Raw genomic sequence first — 24,464 nt, forward strand, 5'->3', positions numbered from 1 at the left:
GACTCACTGGGCAGCAGGTTCCTGCCCCACACTCACTGCTAATTACTGACATTGACAATGTCAGCAACTTTCTTTTAAGATTTAGTTGTCGTACACAAACAGTAGTTTATTACTTAATTTTTAATCTTGAAAATTAATAATTTAATAATTAATCATTTAATCTTAGCATCTGAAAATTTTGCCAAAGGATTTTCAAAGTGTTTATGGTCGTTAATGAGTAATATTTCTATTGTTGTATGTGAACATTGTGGTAAGGAAATAGAATAAAGCTTGAGACTCTAGTTGGTAAGGCAAGAATACTGCACCAAGAGAACAAAATGGCACTATATAAAAACAACATTAAATTGAGTATTTAACTAGTAATTGGCCAGTGAAGCAGCTGGTGCTGAACAGTGTCTTTTGTTCCCTTTCTTAAGTCGGATATACTGACAGTAAAACTCCAGTATTTAGACCCAAGGCATATTCTGCCTTCTGATCCTTAACACTATTAGCTGGGTGGGTGGGAGACTGTTGGGCAGAATCTGAGGCTCAATTTTTAGCTCCTGTGTTTTCCTTTATAAATAGTTTGGTTATAATCTGTGGGGATACAAGTGCCCTTTTTTTCCCCAAACCTCTTTTAATGAGTGGGGTCAAGACAAGGGAGCAACTTTCTTTTTTTTTTTTTTTTTTTTTTTTTTTTTTTGTTTTTTCGAGACAGGGTTTCTCTGTGTAGCCCTGGCTGTCCTGGAACTCACTCTGTAGACCAGGCTGGCCTCGAACTCAGAAATCCACCTGCCTCTGCCTCCCAAGTGCTGGGATTAAAGGCGTGCGCCACCACAGCCCGGCGGGAGCAACTTTCTTTGTTTGTGTTTGTTTTTGATTAGTTTTAGTCTTAGTCCTTGGGCTAAATACGAGAGTAGTAATTTTCATCTTGAGTTGGCTTATCTGGATGTGGTCCTAGCTGTGGGCTTTGTCTGCTGTGTTAAAGATACATCTTTACAAATTCAAGTCTAATGCTTGCGGGAGTTTCTTGAAAAAGTGATAGGGGCTGGCAGCAAGGCTCCGTAGGTAAAGGTGCTTGCTGTGAAGCAGGTAGACACTAGGTAGAAGGAGAGAACTTGTCCTTTAACCTACACACACACACACACACACACACACACACACACACACACCAAAAAATGGCAATTTATCAGTGTAATTTTTATTAAAATTAATTGTAAATAAATGTAATTTAAGTAAAAAAAAATGTTAAGGGACTAGGAAGGACGGATGCAGAAAAAGATCAGTTAGAGAAGTATTTTCAAGGCCATGCTTCCATTTTAGCTTTATATATGCACGGGAAGTAAACGTGCTTTAGTGTGCTGTTCAATGTCATCTTGTTTAACTGTCAGGTAGTTGTTGAAAACCAACATTAAGTCAAACAAACATTTATAGATGCTCATTTATTTTGTCAACTTTAGATCAGGGTGTATAACTTTATAAATGGTTAATTAAACTATTTCTCTAGTTACATATTTACATTCTCTTTTTAGATGTTTTGAAGACTTTGATCATTCTAAACAGACCACCTCCGAACAGTGACTCTTTTTATAGTTTACTTATGGTTTGAACCTTAGTTTATTTCATTTATGAAATGTTAGTGATGGTAACTACATAGCCATGGCAGTAAATACTGGGATTTAGTGTATTCACATAAAATCCAAAAGGCTTCAAGCAGCAGTGCCAAGTAAATTTAAACTATAGTGTAAATATCTCATTGTCCTGGCTCTATTAATGCAGCTTTTAAAGTCCTTTTTATGTCTAATCATTGTTAGTAACTTACATTCTCAGAATGATTTTTAATTATTTGTATTTTTGTTTCATCATTTTTAGGTTATGACAGTAATTTCATAACTTTATTTTAAAAAATATTTAAAAATTAATTTTATTGCTTATTTGATAGTAGATGTTAGCGGGTTGAGTAGATTGTTTACCTAAGTGAGAAAAATGTCTTTTATTATCCCCAGATCAATTGTTGGAATGACTATGTATAATCAAGCTACACAGGAAATTGCAAAGCCATCAGAGCTTCTAACAAGCGTAAGAGCATACATGACTGTACTCCAGTCCATAGAGAACTATGTGCAGATTGATATCACCAGAGTATTTAATAATGTTCTTCTTCAACAAACACAACACTTAGACAGTCATGGAGAACCAACCATCACAAGTCTGTATACAAATTGGTAAGGAGCACATTTAGAAGTTTTGAGTAATGGAAACTTTTGTTTTGTAATAAACTCCTTAGGAAAACCATTTTATGGTTAAGATTTTATATATGAATCTTTTGTTTGCATGTGTGTATGTGTACCACATGTGGTACTGGTGCCCTCAAAAGCCAGAAGAGGGCATCCGATCCCCTGAAACTAGAGTCACAGTTATGAATCAGCACATATGTGCTCGGATCCAGACCTTCAGTGTTGTTACCCACTGAGCCATCCCTCCCTCCGGCATTCTGTACTCATTTATCAGTTAACTTAAAACATATATATATAGGAATGTAGACTAAATAATCAAACAAACCATTTTTCCTAGTTATAAATTTACTTTTCTTTTTAGGTACTTGGAAACTTTATTAAGACAAGTCAGCAATGGCCATATAGCTTATTTTCCTGCAATGAAAGCATTTGTGAATTTACCCACAGAAAATGAATTAACATTCAATGCAGAGGAATATTCTGATATATCAGGTGAATATTATATGCTAGATATAGAAAACAAAGAGAGCCTGATTGTTTTATATAGTAACTTGATTTGGCTTGGTTGTTTTGGGTATTAATTATTAGCTTGTAAGCTGGGATAGTCCAGTATGTCAGTGTGTCTTAATATATTTGCTCTGTCAAGAAACTGAATCTAATTCATTTCCTTTCAGAAATGAGATCCTTATCAGAGCTCCTAGGCCCGTATGGGATGAAGTTCCTAAGTGAGAGTCTTATGTGGCATATTTCATCACAAGTTGCTGAGCTTAAGGTACAGTCTTCACCAGCCAACCTTGCTGTCCTTGTTTGCAGAGTTGTACTTTGAACCTCTGACCTCACACATGCTAGGCAACTGCTCTTCCACTGAGCTACATCTCGAGCCTTTTTCTCATTTTTTATTTTGAAACAGGGTCTTGTTAATTTCCCAGGCTGGCCTCAAACCTTCTGCACCAGCCTCACAGATAGCTAGTATTTTGAATGTAGGCTGCTCTACGTGGCTTTAATTCACCCTTTAAACATTAATTCTTGTAAAACATTTCAGGCATGTGAAAATACCTATAATTTAAATTAGCCTGACATGAAAGTACTAGCATGTAAGTGAAGTTAAAGCACTGGCAGAGCCTCTCAGTGGCATCTTGGTTTAGTTGCAGGTAAGAAAACAAGAGGCCAAAATGGTGAATTAATTTGTAAAAGTGATTGGTGTGCAGGTTTCTCAGTGTTCTTAAGCTTTTATTCTGTTGCATAATGATACTTTTATTTGATTATGTCCAAATTCTAGCCCAAATTGTTTGTTCCAATTTATTACTTGAATATATTGCTTTCCACATTAGCACAGGGTGTAACATGAACATTATTAATTATTAGGCATCATTAGAGGTTGAGTTCAGGGCCTCTCATGTGATAGGCAAGTGCTTCGCCACTAGCCACATACCTGGTTTTTTAGTTAGGGTCGCTATTGCTACGATGAAACACCATAACAAAGGCAAGTTACAGAGGAAAGGCTTTATTTGGGTTATGCTTCTATACTGTAATCCATCACTGAAAAAAGTCAGGACTAGAGCTCAAGCAGAGCAGGAACCTGGAGGCAGGAACTGATGCAGTCCATGGAGGGGTGCTGCTCACTGGCTTGCTCACCATGTTGCTCAGCCTGTTTTCTTAGAAAACCATCAGCCAGGTATGACATCACCCACAGTGATCTCGGCCTTCACCCATCACTTACTAATGAAGAAAATGCCCTAGAGCCAGATCTTTTGAAGGCACTTTCTGAATGAGCTTCTCTTGTTTCAGATGACTCTACCTTGTGTCAAGTTGACGTAAAATGAGCCAGCAAACCTGGCTTAGTATGTTTCATCTTAAATCTTTTAAGCTGATTGAAAAATGTCTTTGGACTGCTTAATGTTTAAATAAAGATATTAATGGCAGTAACATTTTAAATTACCATTTTTATCATTTTAGTAATATGTCAGTGCTAAAATAAATTATATCGAATGAGCACATACACACATATATATGTATGTATTTATAAAATGACTGAAGATTTTTAGAGAAATTTAATTTGGGTCACTAAACCTCTTAGAACTTGCCAGACTAAAAAAGGCATGTTTAAAGTATTGTAATCTGTCTACAATTGTATAGCATAGAACCTTTGGGCTTAATGAATTTTGTCTTTTATCTTTCAAATGGTAACTCACAAGCAAGTACATGAGTCATTAAAACAAATATCCGTGCCTGACCTGGGCTCCTGTCTTTTTTTATAGAAACTTGTGGTGGAGAATGTTGATGTTCTAACACAAATGAGGACCAGCTTTGACAAACCAGACCAGATGGCTGCACTCTTTAAAAGATTATCATGTGGGTAACCCATGGTACTTTTTATAAATGTTCAAAAGATCTAACATGCAATATGTAACTTCTACCCAAAATTTGTAACATAAATGCAAGTAACAAACTATGAAAAGTGCTCTTTAGCATATGAAGAGAAATAGCAGAAAATGTCAGTCACAGGGTCTTCTCAGTGTACATCTACTCTATTTATTTGTTCTTCAGTCAGTCATTCTCCAGGTGACAGGGTCTCGACCCCACAGAGGCCTTAAACTCACAACAGTCTGCTTGCCTCTGCTTTTTGAGTTGCTAAGATTAAAGATGTGTACCACTACACCAACTTTTTTACTTCAGATATGCTTGACTATATTTTTTAATACATGTCAGTTATTAGCAAATATTACCTTTAATGAGTTCTTGAGCCCACTAAACTTAATATATTAAGTCTACATTAATTCGACTAAAAGATAATTAACTTCTGAGTCTGTAACTTCCTGAAACTCATATCCCTGATGTTTCCAGACACCGAGTAAAGGCTGTAGTATATATTGGCAGGTGTTAGATCTGTAACCATGGCCACAGTCAGCAGTTCTGTCCTCTCAGCATCCCCTGCCTCTGTTGTCTTCTTCCTGCTCTTAAACTCACACACACATTCCTGCAACCACAGAGCAGACTCAGGTCTGGCTTCTTTCACTCAGCATGCTTTTGAGATTTATCTGTCTGTGTTGTCCACTGGGTTCATAATTTGTTCCCTCTTTTTTATTCTTTTTAATTAATTAAAAAGATTAATTAAAATTCTATTTAATTAGTATTCTGTTGCATGAAAACCTAAGCCTGTCACTTACAGCTTTAATTTTTCTTTAAATATCTTGAAAATGATGCTGCAGTTATACTTTACACAAATGGTAAAGGTCTTTCCAGTACTAAAAACTTAAGAAATCTAAATAATTTATATTGGAGAAAGGCAGAGTGAGTTTACTACTCTACCAAAACCCCAGGGGTGGGGAGGTATGATGAGGGCTCGCTCAGTGAGTGTGCATGCTTACCATGAGCAAGGCCATGGCCGCTCTTCCTAGCATTAGTGTATCTGAAACAGTATTAATAATTGGAAACAAAGCATGTATTTATATACTTCACCTCTTGATACTTTCTTTGCAAATACTTAGAGAATCACTTTATTGTTTGCCTTCTAGTTTTAAAACCTCACTTAATAAAAATTAGCATAAAATTAGTGCTACAAAAAACTAAAGATGGTCTTGTAAAACACTGTAGTTGCCAAGACTGAAAAAGGAAGCCGTACGGGAGTTTGGGGTGTGATGAAGCTGTTACCATGGAAGCAATATTGCTCACAAATATATATGTTACGATTTCATAGAACTGTAGACCAAGATGGGGAGCAGGAAGCTGAGTTTATTATGTGGTGGTTTTAAAAAGAAAGAAGATCAATTTTACAGTTACAGGGGAAAAGCGTTTTAACCTTTAATTTTTATTATTTTGTTTTTTCCAGGTTTTCTTTATTCTTCATTGTTTTTTTTCCTCCCATTTTCTGGAGTCAGCTGACCATGATCATACTACTAGCCTTAGCTATACTGAACTTTCCTAGTAATAAGGAGAATTTGATTGGACCTTGTCATTTGAAGCAATTAATACACTGAAATGTTTAATAGCCTAGTCTTTAACTCTACCTTTAATCCCAGCACTTGGGAGGCAGAGGCAGGCGGATTTCTGAGTTTGAGAGTTCGAGGCTAGCCTAGTCTACAGAGTGAGTTCCAGGACAGCCAGGGATACACAGAGAAACCCTGTCTTGAAAAAACCAAAAAAAAAAAAAAAGAAATGTAATTCATTGTCCCTTAACAGGTGATGTTGGAATTTGCTAAAACTAAAATTTAAAGTGTTCAATCGTTGTGACCCATATTTATAAAATTAGCCTTAAAATATATTAAGCCTTTCTTGTGTTTCATTAGGAAAAAAAAAAATGTGCTTGAAAGAGGCTTCTGCAGAGCAGGTGGCTGTTGTGTGGGGTGAAACGCTCTTTGACCCACTTCATCTTAAGCTTTCTTCACCCCACATCCAGAAAGCCAGATGTTCGATTTAGAATCAGCAAGTCATTCTTTAAAGAGACAAGCAAGGCATTATGATTTATTAAAAGTGGCTCCGAATTTACTATCAGTATGGAATTGTTTTTCACTTTTAAGGCTTCTGTGTCACTCAAATCTCATAGTGTTACCCCAGTCCTTACTTCATGTCCTCAGACTATCTCTCTTGGCCGTCACCTGATTCCAGACCATTATCTTCTAGCTTTCTGCCATGATTCTTTGTTTTGAAAATGTATTTCATTCCCTTTCATCCTCCCGTCACCATGTGTAAGCCTGCACACTGCGGTAGAGCACTAGCTAGGATGGTGATCTCAGTGGTTTGGACCTCTGTGTCCAGAGCATACATAGCCTTATAGTGACCCAGAACTCCTTTCCATTCTGGTCTCCTGTAGCTCACTGAGACCTGACCACGCTTCTATTTACCCTTTTAGAAAGTTTGGCTAGTGAAGCTTTTTCCATTTTTAAAGTTGTGTTTTTAATTACATTTAGAGTGAATGTGCATCTCTGTGTGTACATGCATGTATGCATGCATGTGCATGTCTCTGTATGTGTAAGGTCATACGTGCAGAGGACAGAAGTTGCTTCTCCTTCAACCATGTGGGTGCTGAAGGCCGAGCTCAGGTTGAGCTGCCTCTCTGGCTCTTGGTTAGCTTTGCTTAGAGAATCTTCTCTTCCTGTATGCCAACCAGGATGACATTTTCTCAGAGAAATGTTTTGTTGGTTTTTTATTTTTCTGTCCATTTCTTTCCTCTGGTAGAAACACTTCCCTAGTCTCCCACTACACCACTGTAATTAATCCCAGTCTGCTGATCATCGGACACTCACATGCTGGAGACAGACAGAGAGCAGTAGATTGTTTTCTGTGTATGTGGAACTTACGTGCATTTGTGCTGGGGTTTTTTTTTTAGCGTGTTTTACATTTATCACATTTAGCTCATATTCTTATTTACATTGCTTAATAAAACATTTATAGTTTGCCAGGCGGTGGTGGTGCACGCCTGTAATCCCAGCACTTGGGAGGCAGAAGCAGGCGGATTTCTGAATTCGAGGCCAGCCTGGTCTACAGAGTGAGTTCCAGGACAGCCAGGGCTACACAGAGAAACCCTGACTTGAAAAAAACAAACAAACAAACAAACAAAAACCATTTATAGTTGAGAGTTTAAATTCTTAGAAAGTCCAAACAAAATACCCAATTCCTGCTCTTTATTTGGCATCTGTGGTTAAGTTTCCTATACAGCTCTTTCTAGAAATTTATTTGAATTTTTCTCATATATACTCATATTTTAGGGGGGTGTGTGTGTGATATTTTAAGTGTGTGTGTGTGTAGTAGATACACATGCCCTGCGCCTTATGGTGGGTATCTTCCTTAGTAGTTACTCCACCATATGTTTTGAGACACTGGGTCCCAGCACCTGCAGCTCATCAGTCATGCAGGCAGGCTGTCCAGTACACTCTATGGATCTTCCTGTTTCCACTCCATGACATTAGATTCACATGTGCTTGCACCCGCCCAGCTTTGTCATGGGTGCTCAAGATCCAAACCACACTTGCACAGCAAGCACCTTACCCACTGCGTCACCTTCCCAGCCTCGTCACCTTCTTATCTGTTTTAGATTGCCTGCATTGAAGTCCAGGCTGCTTTTCTATATTATATTGTTACGTAGTTCATTGCCTTGTATAGGGTATTTAATATATGTCACCTTTGAATCCCAATCTCTTATTTTGTTAGCACAGTTTGAGTATTAAGGATATAGTAATATCATTTTCAAAATAATTTTCTCTGAACAACACACTGGTGCTCAAGTCCCTCACCATGGGTTCCAGTAACTTAGTTCTGCCCCAGCTGCTTATAATCTCCCAAACAGCACTGATCAGGATGGCCCTGTGTAGCTGCTGAGATCGGAGGTTACCGGGATGGCCATAGGCCTGCTTATGATCTTAATATACATTTTTTTTCCTTTTTTGGCCACAAGTTAAGAAAGAATAAGGGGGCTAGAGAGATAGCTCAGCAGTTAGGAGTACTTGCTGTTCTTGCAGAGGACTGGAGTTTGATTCCAGGTTTCCAGCACCTTCATCAGTGGCACACAACTGCCAGTAACCACAGTTCCCAATTCCAGGGCATCAGACACCTTCTGGCCTCCTTGGCATCCACACTCTAGCGTCACACACAGAGACTCACAGATTTTTTTTTTTAATTAAAATAAGAATGGGAAAGATTAGGGATAGAGAGATGGCTCAGTGGTTAAGAGCACTGACTGCTCTTCCAGAGGTCCTGAGTTCAATTCCCATTGCCCACCTGGTAGCTCACAACCATCTGTAATGGAATCTGATGCCCTCTTCTGGTGTGTCTGAAGACAGCTATAGTATATTTGCATACATAAAATAAATCTTTAAAGAGTAAAAGAGAGGAAAAGAAATAAAGAAAAGGAGAGATGGTTTTGTGATTAAGAGTACTGTTCTTCCAAAGAACCTGGGTTCTACTCCTAGCATGTACATGGCAGTTTATAATCCTCTGTAACTCCAGTCCCAAGCGATCTGATGCCCACTTCTGGCCTCTGTTGGTACCTGTCACATGAAAAGCACAAACATACATTTAGGCCAACACCTATACTGACACACTGAAATAAAAGAATTTAAAAATCAATAATTTACTCAGAGTTCCTGTACCATCTGAGGGTTTGACTCGTAAGCATCCTGTGACCTTTGTCCCTATCTTCATCCCTAACTCTCTCCTTACTCCTGCCTCTGCCAAGTTTATGAAGGCGTTATTTCAATATCATGATTAATGTGAGCTTCTAATACATTTAAAAGAACAGAGCTGTGTGTGTGTGTGTGTGTGTGTGTGTGTGTGTGTGTGTGTGTGCACACGTGCGTATGCGCACAAGAGAGAAAGAGAGAGGGAGAGAGAGAATTGATAGATATTTTAAAGTTTAAATATTGGGTATCAGTATTTTTAAACATTTGTTGACTCAAATTGTCATTAATCATGATATTCCAGAAATTTTGATTTTGAGAGTTTTCTCTAAAGCTAAAATAAAATGTCACTTTACGATTTTTTTCTTCTCCTCTTCCTTGCAATTTAGCTGTTGACAGTGTCTTGAAAAGGATGACGATAATTGGTGTTATTTTATCCTTCCGGTCACTGGCACAAGAAGCACTGAGAGATGTAAGAAACCATTTCCGCATCATCTCTTCATTTTCCAAAAACTAAAATTCACAGTTAGCAATAGTAAGAGTTTGATATTGAATTTGGTTAATGCACTATTTCAGCTTTACACATTAAAACATTCCTTTAGAATTATACTCAATTGCTTTAATACTGACTGCATATCATTTCCATGTATTTTGGCTTTTTAGAAAGACGTAATGAAAGTTACTACGTTGTTGAAAACCTGATTTTATCAAAGAGCAGTATTTCCTAGCTGTGCAGTCTGCCGGGTAGTAATGACCCTGTTTTCGTGTATTACCTGTCTAGGTTTTGTCCTACCACATTCCTTTCCTCGTGAGCTCCATTGAAGATTTCAAGGATCACATTCCTCGGGAAACTGATATGAAGGTAGAGTTTTGTTAGAGTTTGTAGTTGTAAAATGAGATGTTCAAGTTACATGAGGAATAAAATGTAAAAACCTGAAAATAGCACACATGCCTGGGATATTGTGTCTCTAGGTCTCAGTACCAAAGGATTTCTAACCATTCTGAAAACCAGCCTTCTTTGATCAACCTTATGATTATAAGGACATGAAATTTGTTAAAAATGAATCTTTTACCCCCTTAATGTGACAGGTTTTTCTTTCATGGTCATAAAGCAAAAAGATGAGTTGTTGTAAACTCAAGTTGTATTCAATTTTTAAAATAGGTATTTAAAAGTCTTATATAAGATGGCTATAGTCCATCACCAGGCGGTGGTGGTGCACGCACACCTTTGATCCCAGCACTTGGGAGGCAGAGGCAGGTGGATTTCTGAGTTCAAGGCCAGCCTGGTCTACAGAGTGAGTTCCAGGACAGCCAGGGTTATACAGAGAAACCCTGTCTCAACCCCCCGCCCCCCCCCCCAAAAGGAAGGAAGGAGGGAAGGAAGGAAGGAAGGAAGGAAGAAAGAAAGGAAGGAAGGAAAAAAAGATGGCTATAGTCCACTCAAAACCATTTTTTGTTTTTAGCATTTTAATTTTTCCTTAATGACTGGCTGTAAGACTGAAAGTTGATAGCTCTTTTTAAGGATCCATAGTTATTTGTTTTAAAATTTTTGATCCATGAGATCAAAACCACCGATTCAGTCCCAGCTGTGATTTCATAGTGTATTCAAATCACATGATGTACAAGGAGTCATAGTTATTGCAAGTGTCCATGTTTGAGACATGATTTTATACTTGGTTTATTATATATACATGTGTGTGTCTGTCTATTCTTGTCCATCTGTCCATCCCAAGGATCAAACGGGTTGTCAGGCTTGGTGGTAAAAGCCTCTGTCAGATGAACCTTTTTGATAGACTGCCTTGCATATCTCGACTCTTGCATATCAAATTTCAGGATGTTGCCTTTCAAACTTTAGGGTGGGATGGGGTTTGGATGTCTTCCTGTGTAGCTCAGATGATCATACACTCTAAATAATCCTCCTGTCTCTGCCTCAGCCTCCCAAAGACTGGGATTACAGATTTTTGCCACTCTGCTTGCTTTATTCAAATGGCTTATCATCTACCACTCTGTTTTCATTCTGACCTAACAGAACTTGTGAGCATTCTCTCAGGATCCATTTTCCTCTTCATTAATTCAACTTGAAACTCCTCCCTCTTCCATTTCTGTTTCTGCCTTTGGAACTCCTGCCTGTCTGTGAGGCCAGGGTCACTTTCCATTTTCTAAGAACCATTTCTAGATTCCCCAATGATAAAAGAGTTTTTTCTTAATGCTAGTAGACAGTTTTTCATTTTTCTTCTGTCTATATTTATACTAGATAATAAAAATCTTAAAGGCTTTGTTTCTTTTAATTTTTGGTTTTCCTATAATGCTTTATAATGTAAGCATTTGAGAGTAATGATTGTCCTATGATTTTATGACTGTAACTATGAATAGAGCAGAAAATGAGTTTTCTATGTAGAAATACAAGGTACAAGGTTAAACAGTTCTTATTGAGCACACTGATGTCTAGGTGCTGAGAATTCTAATATAGTGCCAAAATTGAATTAATTATCCAATTCTTATTACTTAGTCTAATTTTTAAATTTAGTTTTTAGCAAACTGTCAATAAAATTGACTTGGTTTAAAGAACCCAAACATGATTTTTAGCAGCTGTATTCTTGTATCATCAAAGTTTCTCATCTAAAGTGTACAGTTCCATGGTTTTGAATATAATCACAGAGGCATGGCCATCACAGTTCACAGTTGGTTTTAGAGTATTTTTATCATCCCCAAGAACGTCAGTACCCAGATCAGGAGCTCCCCACTTTCAGCTCACTCCTCATCCTAGATGATAACTAGGTCTCTGGAGACATCTCTGCTTGAGTGTAAGTCATATAATAGAGAGTTTTTTTATTTAGATGTCTTTAACTTAGCATGTTTTCATGGTCCACCATGTTACAGCATGTGTTAGCACTTAATTTTTTAATGTTTATTGTGTGAATGTACTATAGTTTGTTTAGTCAGTTAATCAGTTACAGATATGGGTTGCTTTTACTTCTTAGATATTGTAAATAATGCTACTTTTTTTTTTATCCATGTTGATGTTTTTGTTCTCTTGTATAGCGAATGGATTCTGTAGAAACTGTGTTTAGCTTTAAGGAACCACCAAACAGATCGGCTATGGTGACACTGTTTTATATTGCTATCAACACTTAATGAGAGGCCAGGGGTTTCTATATGCAGTCCTTGTCTTCTTGATCAGAGCTATTTTAGTAGATGTGCAGAGGTATCACACTGTTTTGATTTGCATCTCCTTCATTCACAAGGCTGCCACACATCTATGATGTGTCTGTCTGGCTTCTTTAGAGGAAGATTTATTTGGATCCTTTGCCCAGTTTTAAACCATGTGTCACCTGTATGTGCAGAGTTGATCTCTCCTTTTACCTTTGCCTGGCCTCTAGGGGTTGAACTCCGTCTCCAGGCTTATACCTTTTCCCTTTGAGCTATCACTGACCCACATCATTTTATTTTTGAACTATCAAGCAGTAATATATCTTCAGTAGAATCACGGTACTGAATTCTCTTTTCAATTTCTTGGTAGTATCCAAGAATCACAAAACTCATTTCAGCATACTTTGGCTTATCTGTTTTTTCTTTTGTTAACAGATTTGCTGTCAAACAAATATGGTCTTAACAAAGATCATCAGGATTTATGCCTGTATTTTCTTCCAAAATTTTGTAATTTTAGCTTTTATGTTTATATCTTTGATGCACTTTGAATTTGTGTTGGTGTATGGTGAGCAGTGTGTCTCTGCAACTTAGTCCATGGCTGTTTCTATTTGTCTGAGCTCTATTAACTGTTAATATCAAAGATAGCCAATTATGTATACTGTTTTTGACAAAAATATCAGTCAGCATATCTTAAATAATTAGAATCTATGCATGGTGTAGAAATTGCTTTATCAGATTCTTAGATTTTTAATTTTTTTCTGTAATTAATTTGCTATGTTTATAGATCTGATTAAGCATTGAATCCCTGAAGTTTTTCATTAAGTAACTGTGGATGTAGGCATAGGTTCAGTAATACTAATTCACTTTTGTTTGTTTATTCATTTCTCTGTTTACTCTAGCCCAGGCTGAGCTGGTTCTGTAGCCCAGACTGGCCTTGAACTCTGAAGTGCTGATATTACGGGTGTGAGCCACCACAACTGGCTTTATTTATTTATTTCTTTTGACTTGATATTTTACTTCCATCTTTGCAAGACAAAAAGTAACTAGGATGATTCTGTGGAGCTTGCTACAGAGGGGCTGCAAGCCTTGTTTGCACAATGGGAGACTACAAGTATCAGGGAAAGTTAGAGCATTGTCCAGTGTGGATTACCTACACTGTCAGCCCTGCTTCAGCCAAGGTGCTGAAGTCTTGTGTTTGGAGGTAGACTGATGTATACGATAAATATTTTCTTACTAAAGTAAACTTTCTCAGAAGTTTGTTACAATACTTACTTCTACTTTGTCATTCCTGTATTTTCGTCAGGTTGCAATGAATGTGTATGAGCTGTCATCGGCCGCTGGGTTACCGTGTGAGATTGACCCTGCCTTGGTGGTAGCCCTTTCCTCACAGAAGTCAGGTAAACTGCATTAACATGGGGAGCTTCCTTATAAACTTATAGGGCAGCCTAGGTACACATGTAGTACTTGTTTTTCAAAATGTCTTCTTGTGTTAAGCTTTATGTATTCATTCATTCATTCATTCATTCATTCATTTGTAATTGGAATAGATCTGGGTATAAAAGACAAAATGCCTTGCTTTGGAGTTTTTGCTGTAGCATAGTCATCACATACTGTCCAGGCCATACTACTGGACGAAGCTGTTAAAGTCCTTTGGTGTAGATAGATACAGTAGTGCAGAGGAACAGTGTCATTTCAGCTTTAGTGAGCTCAGGGAGAAGAGGAAGAAATGCATAATACAAACTATGATGGAAGCACCAGTGTAATCTGAGAAAAAACAAGCACTTGGGAAAAAGCTCCTAAGAAAGTGAAAGCGAATCCGGAACTGCACTGGAGTGAGCTGTGATGATGATGTGGAGTCAATGCAAGGACCCTCAGATAAATGTGAGAGAAGGGACTGGACACACGCCATACGGAGGAGCTCTGTCGGGAACAGAGGAAGAAAAGTATAATCGCTAGAGGCAGGAGGAAAATCAAGACATAGTACTTGTGCTGGGAATCACACTCTCACTTTAGCTCTACCCCAGCTTGTGAAAAGGACTTTGTGAGATGGAGAAGATGAGAATGTTTGTATGCTGGTGGAAGACAGCCCTTATGATAGCCAGGGAGCTGGGAACCACATACAGAAGGGTGTCCTGTTTTAATTACAATAGATGCTCAGCCATAAAAAGGTGCTATATTACATAATACTGACCACTTAGAAATTTTAAGGTCAATTCTTTGAAATGTAGTATCAAAAAATGTTCTAAGTAATTCTTGGTTTCTCTACAATGTAAATAAGGTGGGGGTTTTTTTGTTTTTTGTTTTTGTTTTGTCTTTTTTTTATTGTTGATGTTTTTTGTTTGGTTGGTTTAGTTTTGGTATTGAAGTGCCCTCTCTGCTCTTTTGATTTTAATTTCTCTTTAAAGTTTATTCACTTACTTTATGTATATGAGTATTTTGCCTACCCTTAATTATATGCACCTGGTGCATGTTTGGTGCCCAAGGAGTGAAGAAGAGGGCATAAGCCTCAGAGATGGTATTACAGGCGGTCATGAGCCATCATGTGGGTGCTGGGAACTGAACCCAGGTCCTCTACAAGAGCAGCAAGTGCTCTTAGCCACTGAGCCACTTTTCTATTGAGCCAACTTGCAGTCATTGAGTTATTGAGTTATTCTTTTTAATTACACGTTTTTTTCTGATTCAAATAATATATAAGTTATTGCTTCTAGGTATTTTTGTGATCAACCAAAGTTTTAAAAATATACTGTGTTTTTGTTTTCCTGTGATCGATCCATAGTTTCATATAATTGCCAACTGCAGGGTAACTAGAAGTTCTCAGGTCTCAGATAAGAAGCTAAGTGCTAAACAAAAAAATTTACATACTGTAAGTATTTTAGTAAAGGTCTTATAGCTACAGAGTGTGTTAGATATTTTCATTCATAACTGCTTCCTTCTGTTTTCTAGAATGGAGAAATAAGTAATGCAGTCCCCTTTTCAATATTGGTAACCTTTAAGCGATATATTTAAAATTATATTCTTAGCTATTGTAGGGAAAGAAAGGGATTTTTTTTCTTTTAGTGAATTTTCAGATTATAAGATAAGAAATTTATAAATGGTAATATGTATGGTATTCTCATAAGTATTCATCAGTTTTCAATTAGGAAATTTAAATAAAATTTATTACCTTTATTTTATAGGTTAGATTATTAGCTTTCAAATAATCCTGAAGAAAATCTTGATTTTCATTCCTTATTCTTTTCTTTAGAGAACATTAGTCCAGAAGAAGAATATAAGATCGCTTGCCTCCTGATGGTCTTTGTAGCAGTCTCCTTGCCTACACTGGCCAGCAATGTGATGTCACAGTACAGCCCTGCAATAGAAGGTACCTGGTTTACAATTGTTGTGACAGTGAAAGAACATTGGCTTTAGTGTTGCCTATATTTTTTCTCTTTAGATAATTAATGTTGTTTGCTGATAAAATAGTGTTCAAGTTCTGCCAAGTAGTAGCTTTGGAGTGTGCATCCTGATTTTCTGAAATGTGAAATGTGTGTAGGTCAGCTCAGAAGTGCAGCAGACGATAGTGTGCGTGTTCATATGATGGGGTGGTTTTAGGGGCTGAGACGGCGTGCCTTAAAGCAACTTAGCCCTTATCATTTACATTTCCGAGGTGTAGGACCAAGCGTCACGTCTTTCCAGAGTGTTTGCCTACTAATGAAACACTGACCTGATCGTTAGTTGTATCCTTGCTGTAATATTTAAAAGCACTCATGCCCATAAAATGTAAAGAGTGAGTCACTGTGGACCCTAATTCTTAGTCAGTCATACTGCTGTTCATGTAGTCTGAGGAGTCATTAAAGCTTGCCGTCTGTGTGTCACAATAATATCTTGTGGTCATGCAGACTGCACAGCCCTGTTTGTTCTTTCCCAGGACACTGCAACAATATACATTGTTTGGCCAAAGCCATCAACCAAATTGCTGCAGCTTTGTTTACAATTCACAAAGGAAGTATTGAAGACCGACTTAAAGAATTCCTGGCGGTATGTCTAATCAAATATCATGACATTTTACAAAGAAAACAAAAAGTTATGCCTATGTTATGCAGCAGTACATTCCCATTATTTTTACATTTTATTTAGTGTTCTCCAAAGACATTTTTGTTCTCACTTTATTAAGTATTAAATCTTGTTTCTTTTTTAATGGTTTGTTTTTGGAAAGGTAGATTGCATCAAGTTTATCATTTTTTTCCCTCTAGCTTGGAGTCTTTCCTTCCAGAGCTCTGCTATGTGGCCTGTTTGCTTAAACTAATGTTTGGACTAGAGATTGTCTTCACATTCAAGATTTTTTTTTTTTCTTCAAAGAAAAGTGGAGGCCTAGAGAGAGAATGTGTCCTTTAAAGATGCAGTTTACTCATGTCCATTTACTTTGGCAGAGACCATGAGTAGTGACAAACTCTACAGTAAGAGCACTGCTTGAGAGCTGTGATGGAACACAAACCATACCATAGCTAATGGGAGGCAGAGATAGGATTACAAGTACCGGGTAAGCCTGGGCTAACGGGTGAGATCCTCTTTCCAAAAAACAAAGGGCTAGAGTGATAGCTCCTCAGTTAAGATTATTTGCTTCTCAGTTCCCAGACCTACATTGGGCAGCTCACAACCACCTGTAACTCCCATCCCAGTGACTGGCTAGCATGGGTACTGCACACACACGGCACACACACATATATTCAGGTACTCACACAGAAAATAAAAATAAATATTTAAAACAGTAGCAGAAGATATTTTTTCCTTATTCCTATTTATTTGATGAAATACTATTAATAGGTACAAAAGTCAACATATAATAGGTATAAAAGTATTACTCACAGGGCTAGAGATGGCCCAGCAGTTAAGGATGCTTACTGTTCTTCCACAGGTTCAGTTCCTAGCACCCACATCAGATGTCTCAGGACTGCCTCTAACTACAGTTCTTGGGATCTGATGCCCACTTGTACACAAAGTCATGAAGGCATATACATACACACATATGAAGCAGGTGATATTTAGAAAAGCTGAGGTGCTGAACGGCTCTACTAGCTATCTGGGCTGTTCGCCATGTTCCCACACTAGAAGCAGCCAGAGGCCAAGAGCACCCCACCAGATGTTACCATGGTGGCTGGTTCTACCGATCATCTCCATGGAGACCATGCCCCAAAGCATGGCTCTTGGACCAACCCGTCACCCTCATGGTTCTCTGCTAAGCTACAAACAATACCTGCCATGCTTGTGGTTCCCATTAGAATGAAGACTCTTAATGCTTAAAGATTAGCCAATAGATTTATATATTTGGAAATGCTCAATGCACAAGATGCCCAGTCAATTAGAATTGTTACCCAATATCTAACCTTTTGATAGAAATTGCTACTCCGGACTGCTAGAGATCCATGGTTCTTCCTCCATGTTGCTTCCTCTCTCCCCTTCCTTTTCCTCCTCCCCCTTCTTTTGCTCCCAACTCCTTACTCTGCCTCCCTCTTCTACTGCCCAATCACCGAACTCCACTGCAAATATAATGTAGCAGGAAACTATCCTGCTACACACATAAGCAAAAATAAACCCATAAAATTACACGTGACTTGCTACTAAAAGAGTAATGTTAACTCTGTCATCAGACATGGTTTAGCGCAGTATTTTTCTTTACCAGTATATCTTTTTCATACTTTGCTTAAAGAGCAGATAGTTTAAACAAAATGAATCCTAAATATTTAATATTTGTTTTTTTTCTTTTCTTCTTTGTTGAAAATCTTGTTATATCAACAGTAGTTTAAGAAGGAACTCAAGTTTGAAAACATTACAATTCAGTTGTTTTCCTTTTATTTACTGTATTTCTTTTTTGGGGTTTAATGTCCTTTCTTAAAATTACTATGACTATAACCCCAGATTGAAATTGTCTTCTTATTTAGGATCTAAAAAGTATGCTGTACATTTACCTCTTATCTATAGATTATTCATTCTCTGTTCTCCATGCCAAGAGGGTACTTGAAGCCAGGGATAGTATTGAACTACATGCATTCATGTACATACGTATACCAACTAAATACAGGGAACTATTAAATTATAAATTATTAATAGAAATAATAGAAAAGTCTCACCAGTCTGCATTCCATAATAACAGTTAGGAGAGAGAAATCCCGCAAAATACTTTATTGTCCTATGTCCACCCTTCTTGTGACCTGAGATGACACTGGTGTGGGTAAGGTAAATGAAGGTGATGATATAGACATTGGTAGACTGTGAGGGTGGGTGTTGACTTTAGACAGTACTTCAAGGGGAAGATCGTCTGCTTTGGGTGATACTGATCATTAAGCCGGGAGAATATCATGACTTGATACCAAAAGAGAGTAGTGCTAAGTCTACCCATCAGACATGGCTGCGTGTGGTTCTTGGATATTAGTTGCAGATAATGGTGATGGCTGGGGATTCTCAACAGCCTTTAACAGAAATCTTGGAAGAGTATTGTAATCAGTACTTCCTGTGTTTTTAACTCATGGAAGTATTGGTGCAGAGGTTGTAGTCTTTCAGGGACCATGTGGTTGACCTCAGTGCTGAATTCCATCCAGAGACCTTACTCCATTAATCTTTAGAGCCTATGCAGTGTAGAACACTTTGGCATACTTCAGTAACGTGCTCGATGCTTCTGCTCGCTTCCTCTTCTTCCATATTGTCTGTAGAAGACTCAGCTTCTACAGCCCTGTGTGTTAATAGCTCTTTGTGTGCTGCAGCATGGTCTTCACCAAGTAGTTCAACAGCTCCTATCCCACCAACTTGTCTTTTTGTTTTTAAGTGATTTTCTGATTTTCTTGTCTATCCCCAGAATGCCTTTAAAGCAACTCTGTTTGTTTGTTTGTTTGTTTGTTTGTTTGTTTGTTTGTTTGTTTGAGACAGGGTTTCTCTGTGTAGCCCTGGCTGTCCTGGAACTCACTCTGTAGACCAGGCTGGCCTCGAACTCAGAAATCTACCTGCCTCTGCCTCCCAGGTGCTTAAAGCAAATCATCTATCACCGTATCCATGAATTCCTCATATAGATTCTAATTTTACGAATCCATTGCTGCTTTATTGAGTGTTATTGTGTCCACAGTAGCAGATAGTTTTCAGTACTGCATTATGTCCAGATTGGGGTTTCCTTTGATTGCTAGTTGATTACAAACAAATACCAGGAGGTGGATATGGCCTTAATAAACTAAATCATACTCTGGGCAGATTAAAACAGCATCACATTTTCTTCTCCTTCCCTCCCTTCCTCATCATTATTGGGATTTTTAAGACAGGGTCTCTGTGTAGTCCTAGCTGTCCTGGAAATCACTATGTAGACCAGACTGGCCTCTAACTCACAGACATCCATCTGCCTCCCGAGTGCTGAGATTAAAGGTGTGCACCACCACGCCTGATCCAGCATTACATTTCACTGTCTCTTTTTGCAGAAGTTCAGGGTGGTCAGATGTTGTCTGTTAGTTTTACGGGGCTTTTAATTCAAACCCTCTTCCAACTATATGACTGTCACCCACACCAGTTTTTATTTCTGAGGACCTTGTGTCCATCACTCTGTACAGTGGTGTACACTTTGGCTATAACCTTCAGTTTGACATGTGGCAGCAGCGTTAGAACAAATTCCCTTCTGTAGGTAGATTAGCTTTTCCTGGAGATTTCAGATTCTTGATAGAAACTTGTCCTTCCTCTGAGAATTTCTACATTCTCACATGAAGGAAAGACTTACTCCTCCTTGGCTGTACGTTTGCAAGCAATCTCGCTGAAGTTACACTATATTATATTGAAAGGGTCACTTGAACAGAAACTGCATTACCATGTCATTCAGGCAGGTAACTGATGACCAAGTGACTAACATGCAGCTATATACATAGTGTGGACATACTGAACAGAGGGACAACTCAGTTCCTGTGGAACATGATGCAGAATCATACAGAGAATGGCATGGAATTCAAATTTAGGAACTCATGATTGGAAACTGGGCAATTATGGAATTTTCTATTTTTCTTTCCAACCATGTATGACCATTAAAAGCAAAACTATTTGTGGGGGGGGTGGCTGCTGTAGAGTATTATGGCTCTTGGGAAGAGAGAAAACAATTTGAATCATTTTAAGAAAAAAACTTGAGGAAAATGTTAGTTTTAACAACTATTTGAATATATGTATACTTAATTGTTGATTGATGTGAGGTCACTAGCTCATAGGACTTTATACACTGAATAGTGGAAGCTTGTTGAAGGTAGAATCGTAATGAAATTAAACACATAAGTGAGCAGCGGTGTTTCCTTGGCAACCTCATTGAATACGTGTGTGTACTTTTAAGCTTGCATCCTCCAGTCTACTGAAGATCGGCCAAGAGACAGATAAAACTACAACAAGAAATAGAGAATCTGTTTATTTGCTACTGGATATGGTATGTCTCATTTCAATTTAATTAACTTTTACTAATAACAAAATGTTCTAGTCCTTAACATACCTCTTCTTGGCAAGTGAAAGTTTTGTTGGTGTTTCGTTTTGTTTCTTTGTGATTTTCGGTTTTTCTCCATTTCTTGTGATCACTCCACCCAAACAATACACTTTCTAAAAATTTCTGCAAAGACTGGCACTACTCCTGTTTACCCATAGGTCAGTAATAGGAAGTCGTAAGACCAAAGGTGAGCGTTGATGTCCTGGAAGGATGCTCAGGCCTTTTATTTTCCTGCTAAACCAAGTTTAATTCTCTGCGCTTCCCATGGCAATGTCTGTGAGACTCTCAGTTTCCTTTGCCTGTAGAGATCTGTGTCTCTCTGAGAAGCAGCAGAACTCCTAACGCCATTTTCTTCCCCAGTTAATTTTTCCCGATCACACAGGCCTGTGTATTAGACTTTCTTTCCTCTTGAACTCTAGAATGTACTGCTTTCTATTGAATCATAGTTCATCTTAGTTTTTACTTCACTTTCTAGCTTGATTTTGAGCTTTTAAAAATGTACCATTACATTTGTAATATGTTTATATTCACTTTTATGTTTAGAGTATTGCTGCAGATGTGTGTTCTATGTGTTCCTATTGATTAATTGATAAACTTGGAAGTATGATTTAGAAGTATTTTGATAAGCTTCACTCAAGCACATTTGTATTTTAGATTCTAAAGTAAAATGGTTTGTGTCTGTTCCAAATGAGAAGAATATAGCGTTGTTTACTACTCCCATGGAGTAACTTGAATTTTGACGTTTTTATACTTTTTCAGATTGTACAAGAATCACCATTCTTGACAATGGATCTCTTGGAATCTTGTTTTCCTTATGTGTTGCTGAGAAATGCATACCATGCTGTCTACAAACAAAGTGTTACATCTTCTGCATAGAGTACCTACTCAAGACAAGCACGAGTTTTTGTTGCCTTGTTTTATCTGTAAACTGTGGAACTATTTTACCTTAAAGCCTGAAACAGTTTTGTGGATTAAATTTTCTTCATGCTGTTGTATTTTCTGATCATTGGCTTCCTAATATGGTTGTACTACAGTACATTTGGTTGATTTAGTTATACATTCTCAAAACTCAGTGAATTCTATGATTTTAGAGTATCATTTGTTTGAAATACTATTAACACTATGTTTTTGATAACTGATAATGAAAAAAACTTGCTTGTTTATTTCTGAAAAAGAATTGTATTTAGTGATTATTTTAGATAGTGATATGATAGCACCCATCTGTGTGTAAATTATTTCATATAGGGAGAGTTCTGATCTGTACCCACAGTTCTTTCTGAGATCGAGACTGGATGTGCATATCGGTGATGCTTACAAATACATTTCTACTTTATTTTGAACATTTGCCAAACTAAATACCTAACACTGTTTAACCTTAGACATGTTAGACAACATGTGCATTGGAAGCAGATTCTGCATTTCTCCAACAGCAGCACATGCTGTTGCCTGTAGAAAACCTGCTGATAATCTCATCCCATGCTGCCAGGTTGGCATCTGCTGTATAAAAACAACCAGACACTTGTCAACTGTTGATACAGATGTTAGTCCAGAATCACTTTTTATATGTTTTAAAATTTGAAATTCAAGTGTACCTGCCATAACATAAATAAACACTAGACTGTATCACCTTTTGAATCATTTCTTTAAAATCTTTGAAAACTTATTTGACAAATATGAAATTTTCAGTTTAAACTTTCTTAAAGTAAACAGATTTAGCAGATTCATTATTACAGAATTTTTTTAAATGTTTTAAAAAATACTCCTGGAAAAAATACTGAAATTAGGAGTGTGGTGTGTGTGTGTGTGTGTGTGTGTGTGTGTGTGTGTGTGTGTGATCGGCTTGCTAATTGTATCTATTACCAAATGAAGTTGTTGAGGAATAACAAAAATGGAGTGGCCATGGAACTAGGCTGTGTTGTTATGGATAGGTCAGTGCTAGGTCCACATGTGTCCTGCTTTGTGTTTGGCCTAGATGTCAGAGTGGCACATTTTACCTTCTGATTGGCATGAGATAGCCAGCCTCTGCTGCTCTGCGTCTGGACAACACAGAACTGCTGTTCATAGCTTCTATGTACACTGTTCACTGGGTTGAAATCAGCAAAATTGTTTATAAACCTATTTTTGTTTCTCTTGTTCAGACACAGAAAGTAGGGTGGGATCCTGAGGCCACGTGACTCTCATACTCCTTTTTGTGTAGAGTTTGTGTTTAGAACAATAAATAGCCATTATTAAGGAATTGACATCCTTTGATAAGCATTTCTTAAGGTGAGTTTTAAAATAGAATAGTTTCTATTGTTCTCCATATAACTATGCTAACATTTAATGCTGATTGCTTCAGAATATTCTACTGGACCAGAAAGATGGCTCAGCAGGTAAAGGTGCTTGCCACTGGGCCTGGTGACCTGAAATCAGTCCCTGGGAGTGCGAGCTCCTGGAGGTTGTCCTCTGACCTTCACGTGGATGTGGCATACACATTCCCATCTCCAACTAAGTGATAAATAAATAGTAGTTTTTAAAATAAATATCACACTGTCATCATCAGTTTATTTCCTGCATGGCTAACTCTAGAATCTTTCATCCAAGCGTTCAGCCTATCATTAGACCCCTAAAAGTAACAAAATGGGGTAAATTGGCAATCTGAAGTCCCAAGACCTAACCGTCGATGGCCCGTTTGGCCTAGACTTGAACTGAGGATGATCAGAATAAGCTTTTGGAATGTTACACAAATAAATGAAATTTATTTAAAAGCTAGTTTTAGTTGCTTTTTTTAATGTTAGTGTTGGATCATTCTTTCTCAGTTGGTTAGCTGCTACATTGCTTCCCAACTCTTTAAGTCAGTCTTACATGGAGCTGTGTAATTGATTTCAGTTCATGCTAAAGATGCCACCAAATTGTTAAGATTTGCTTTATATCCACTAGCGACTAAACTCAACGAACGCATTTTCCCTTAAATGTAGTTCGAATAGTTGTTCGTCTTTGCTTTAATTTCACTGAGGCATTCTCCTAAACATTGTATACTACTCGGATGTTCTCAGAAACCATGACATGCTCCTTTTCAAAATGCCCTGTATTCAGAAAAAAAACAATGGTAGAAAAATGATATTTTTATATCCACTTACATCATAAAATAACTTGAAAAATAATATTATCCATAAACTTTGATATGTCTGTATATTTGTGTTTCCCCAAGTTTCACATGTTGAGATGTAACTCATTATAAAGAAATGGGTTGGGTCTGTGGCCAATGACTATTCCTTGAGGGAGGAGCTTCTTATGCCTGCCGTGTGAGGACACAGGGAGGCAGCACCACCTCAGCCAACAGGTGGGCTTCAGCACACACCAGACCTACCAGCACCTTGAACTGGAGATCCCTAAACATTGGCTGTCTAGTCTGAGGCATTTTGTTAAAGTGGCTCAGACAGACTTGACATCCTAGTTCTGGAAATGTAACAGTGGAGTGGTGTAGCTGGCTTTCAAGATGGAAATAAATTGTGTCTGAATTTGCTCTTATATGTCGTC

General features: G+C 37.7%; 1 protein-coding gene across 1 annotated transcript in view; it reads left to right on the forward strand.

Moving 5' to 3' along the window:
* The window catches only part of Nckap1 (NCK associated protein 1), a 79,988-nt gene extending 57,408 nt beyond the window's left edge, over positions 1 to 22,580 (forward strand). Inside the window, exons 21-31 of the mRNA XM_028762873.1 lie at positions 1,986 to 2,204; positions 2,578 to 2,708; positions 2,891 to 2,988; positions 4,475 to 4,568; positions 9,718 to 9,800; positions 10,110 to 10,190; positions 13,782 to 13,875; positions 15,723 to 15,839; positions 16,386 to 16,495; positions 20,802 to 20,891; positions 21,705 to 22,580. Coding sequence (XP_028618706.1) covers positions 1,986 to 2,204; positions 2,578 to 2,708; positions 2,891 to 2,988; positions 4,475 to 4,568; positions 9,718 to 9,800; positions 10,110 to 10,190; positions 13,782 to 13,875; positions 15,723 to 15,839; positions 16,386 to 16,495; positions 20,802 to 20,891; positions 21,705 to 21,821 — 1,234 coding nt within the window. The 3' untranslated portion in view covers positions 21,822 to 22,580. The remainder of the gene's footprint in view (positions 1 to 1,985; positions 2,205 to 2,577; positions 2,709 to 2,890; positions 2,989 to 4,474; positions 4,569 to 9,717; positions 9,801 to 10,109; positions 10,191 to 13,781; positions 13,876 to 15,722; positions 15,840 to 16,385; positions 16,496 to 20,801; positions 20,892 to 21,704) is intronic.
* Positions 22,581 to 24,464: the final 1,884 nt, after the last annotated feature.

The sequence above is a fragment of the Grammomys surdaster genome, unplaced genomic scaffold (genome assembly GCF_004785775.1).
Source record: "Grammomys surdaster isolate TR1022 unplaced genomic scaffold, NIH_TR_1.0 136, whole genome shotgun sequence".
NCBI classification, from domain to species: domain Eukaryota; kingdom Metazoa; phylum Chordata; class Mammalia; order Rodentia; family Muridae; genus Grammomys; species Grammomys surdaster.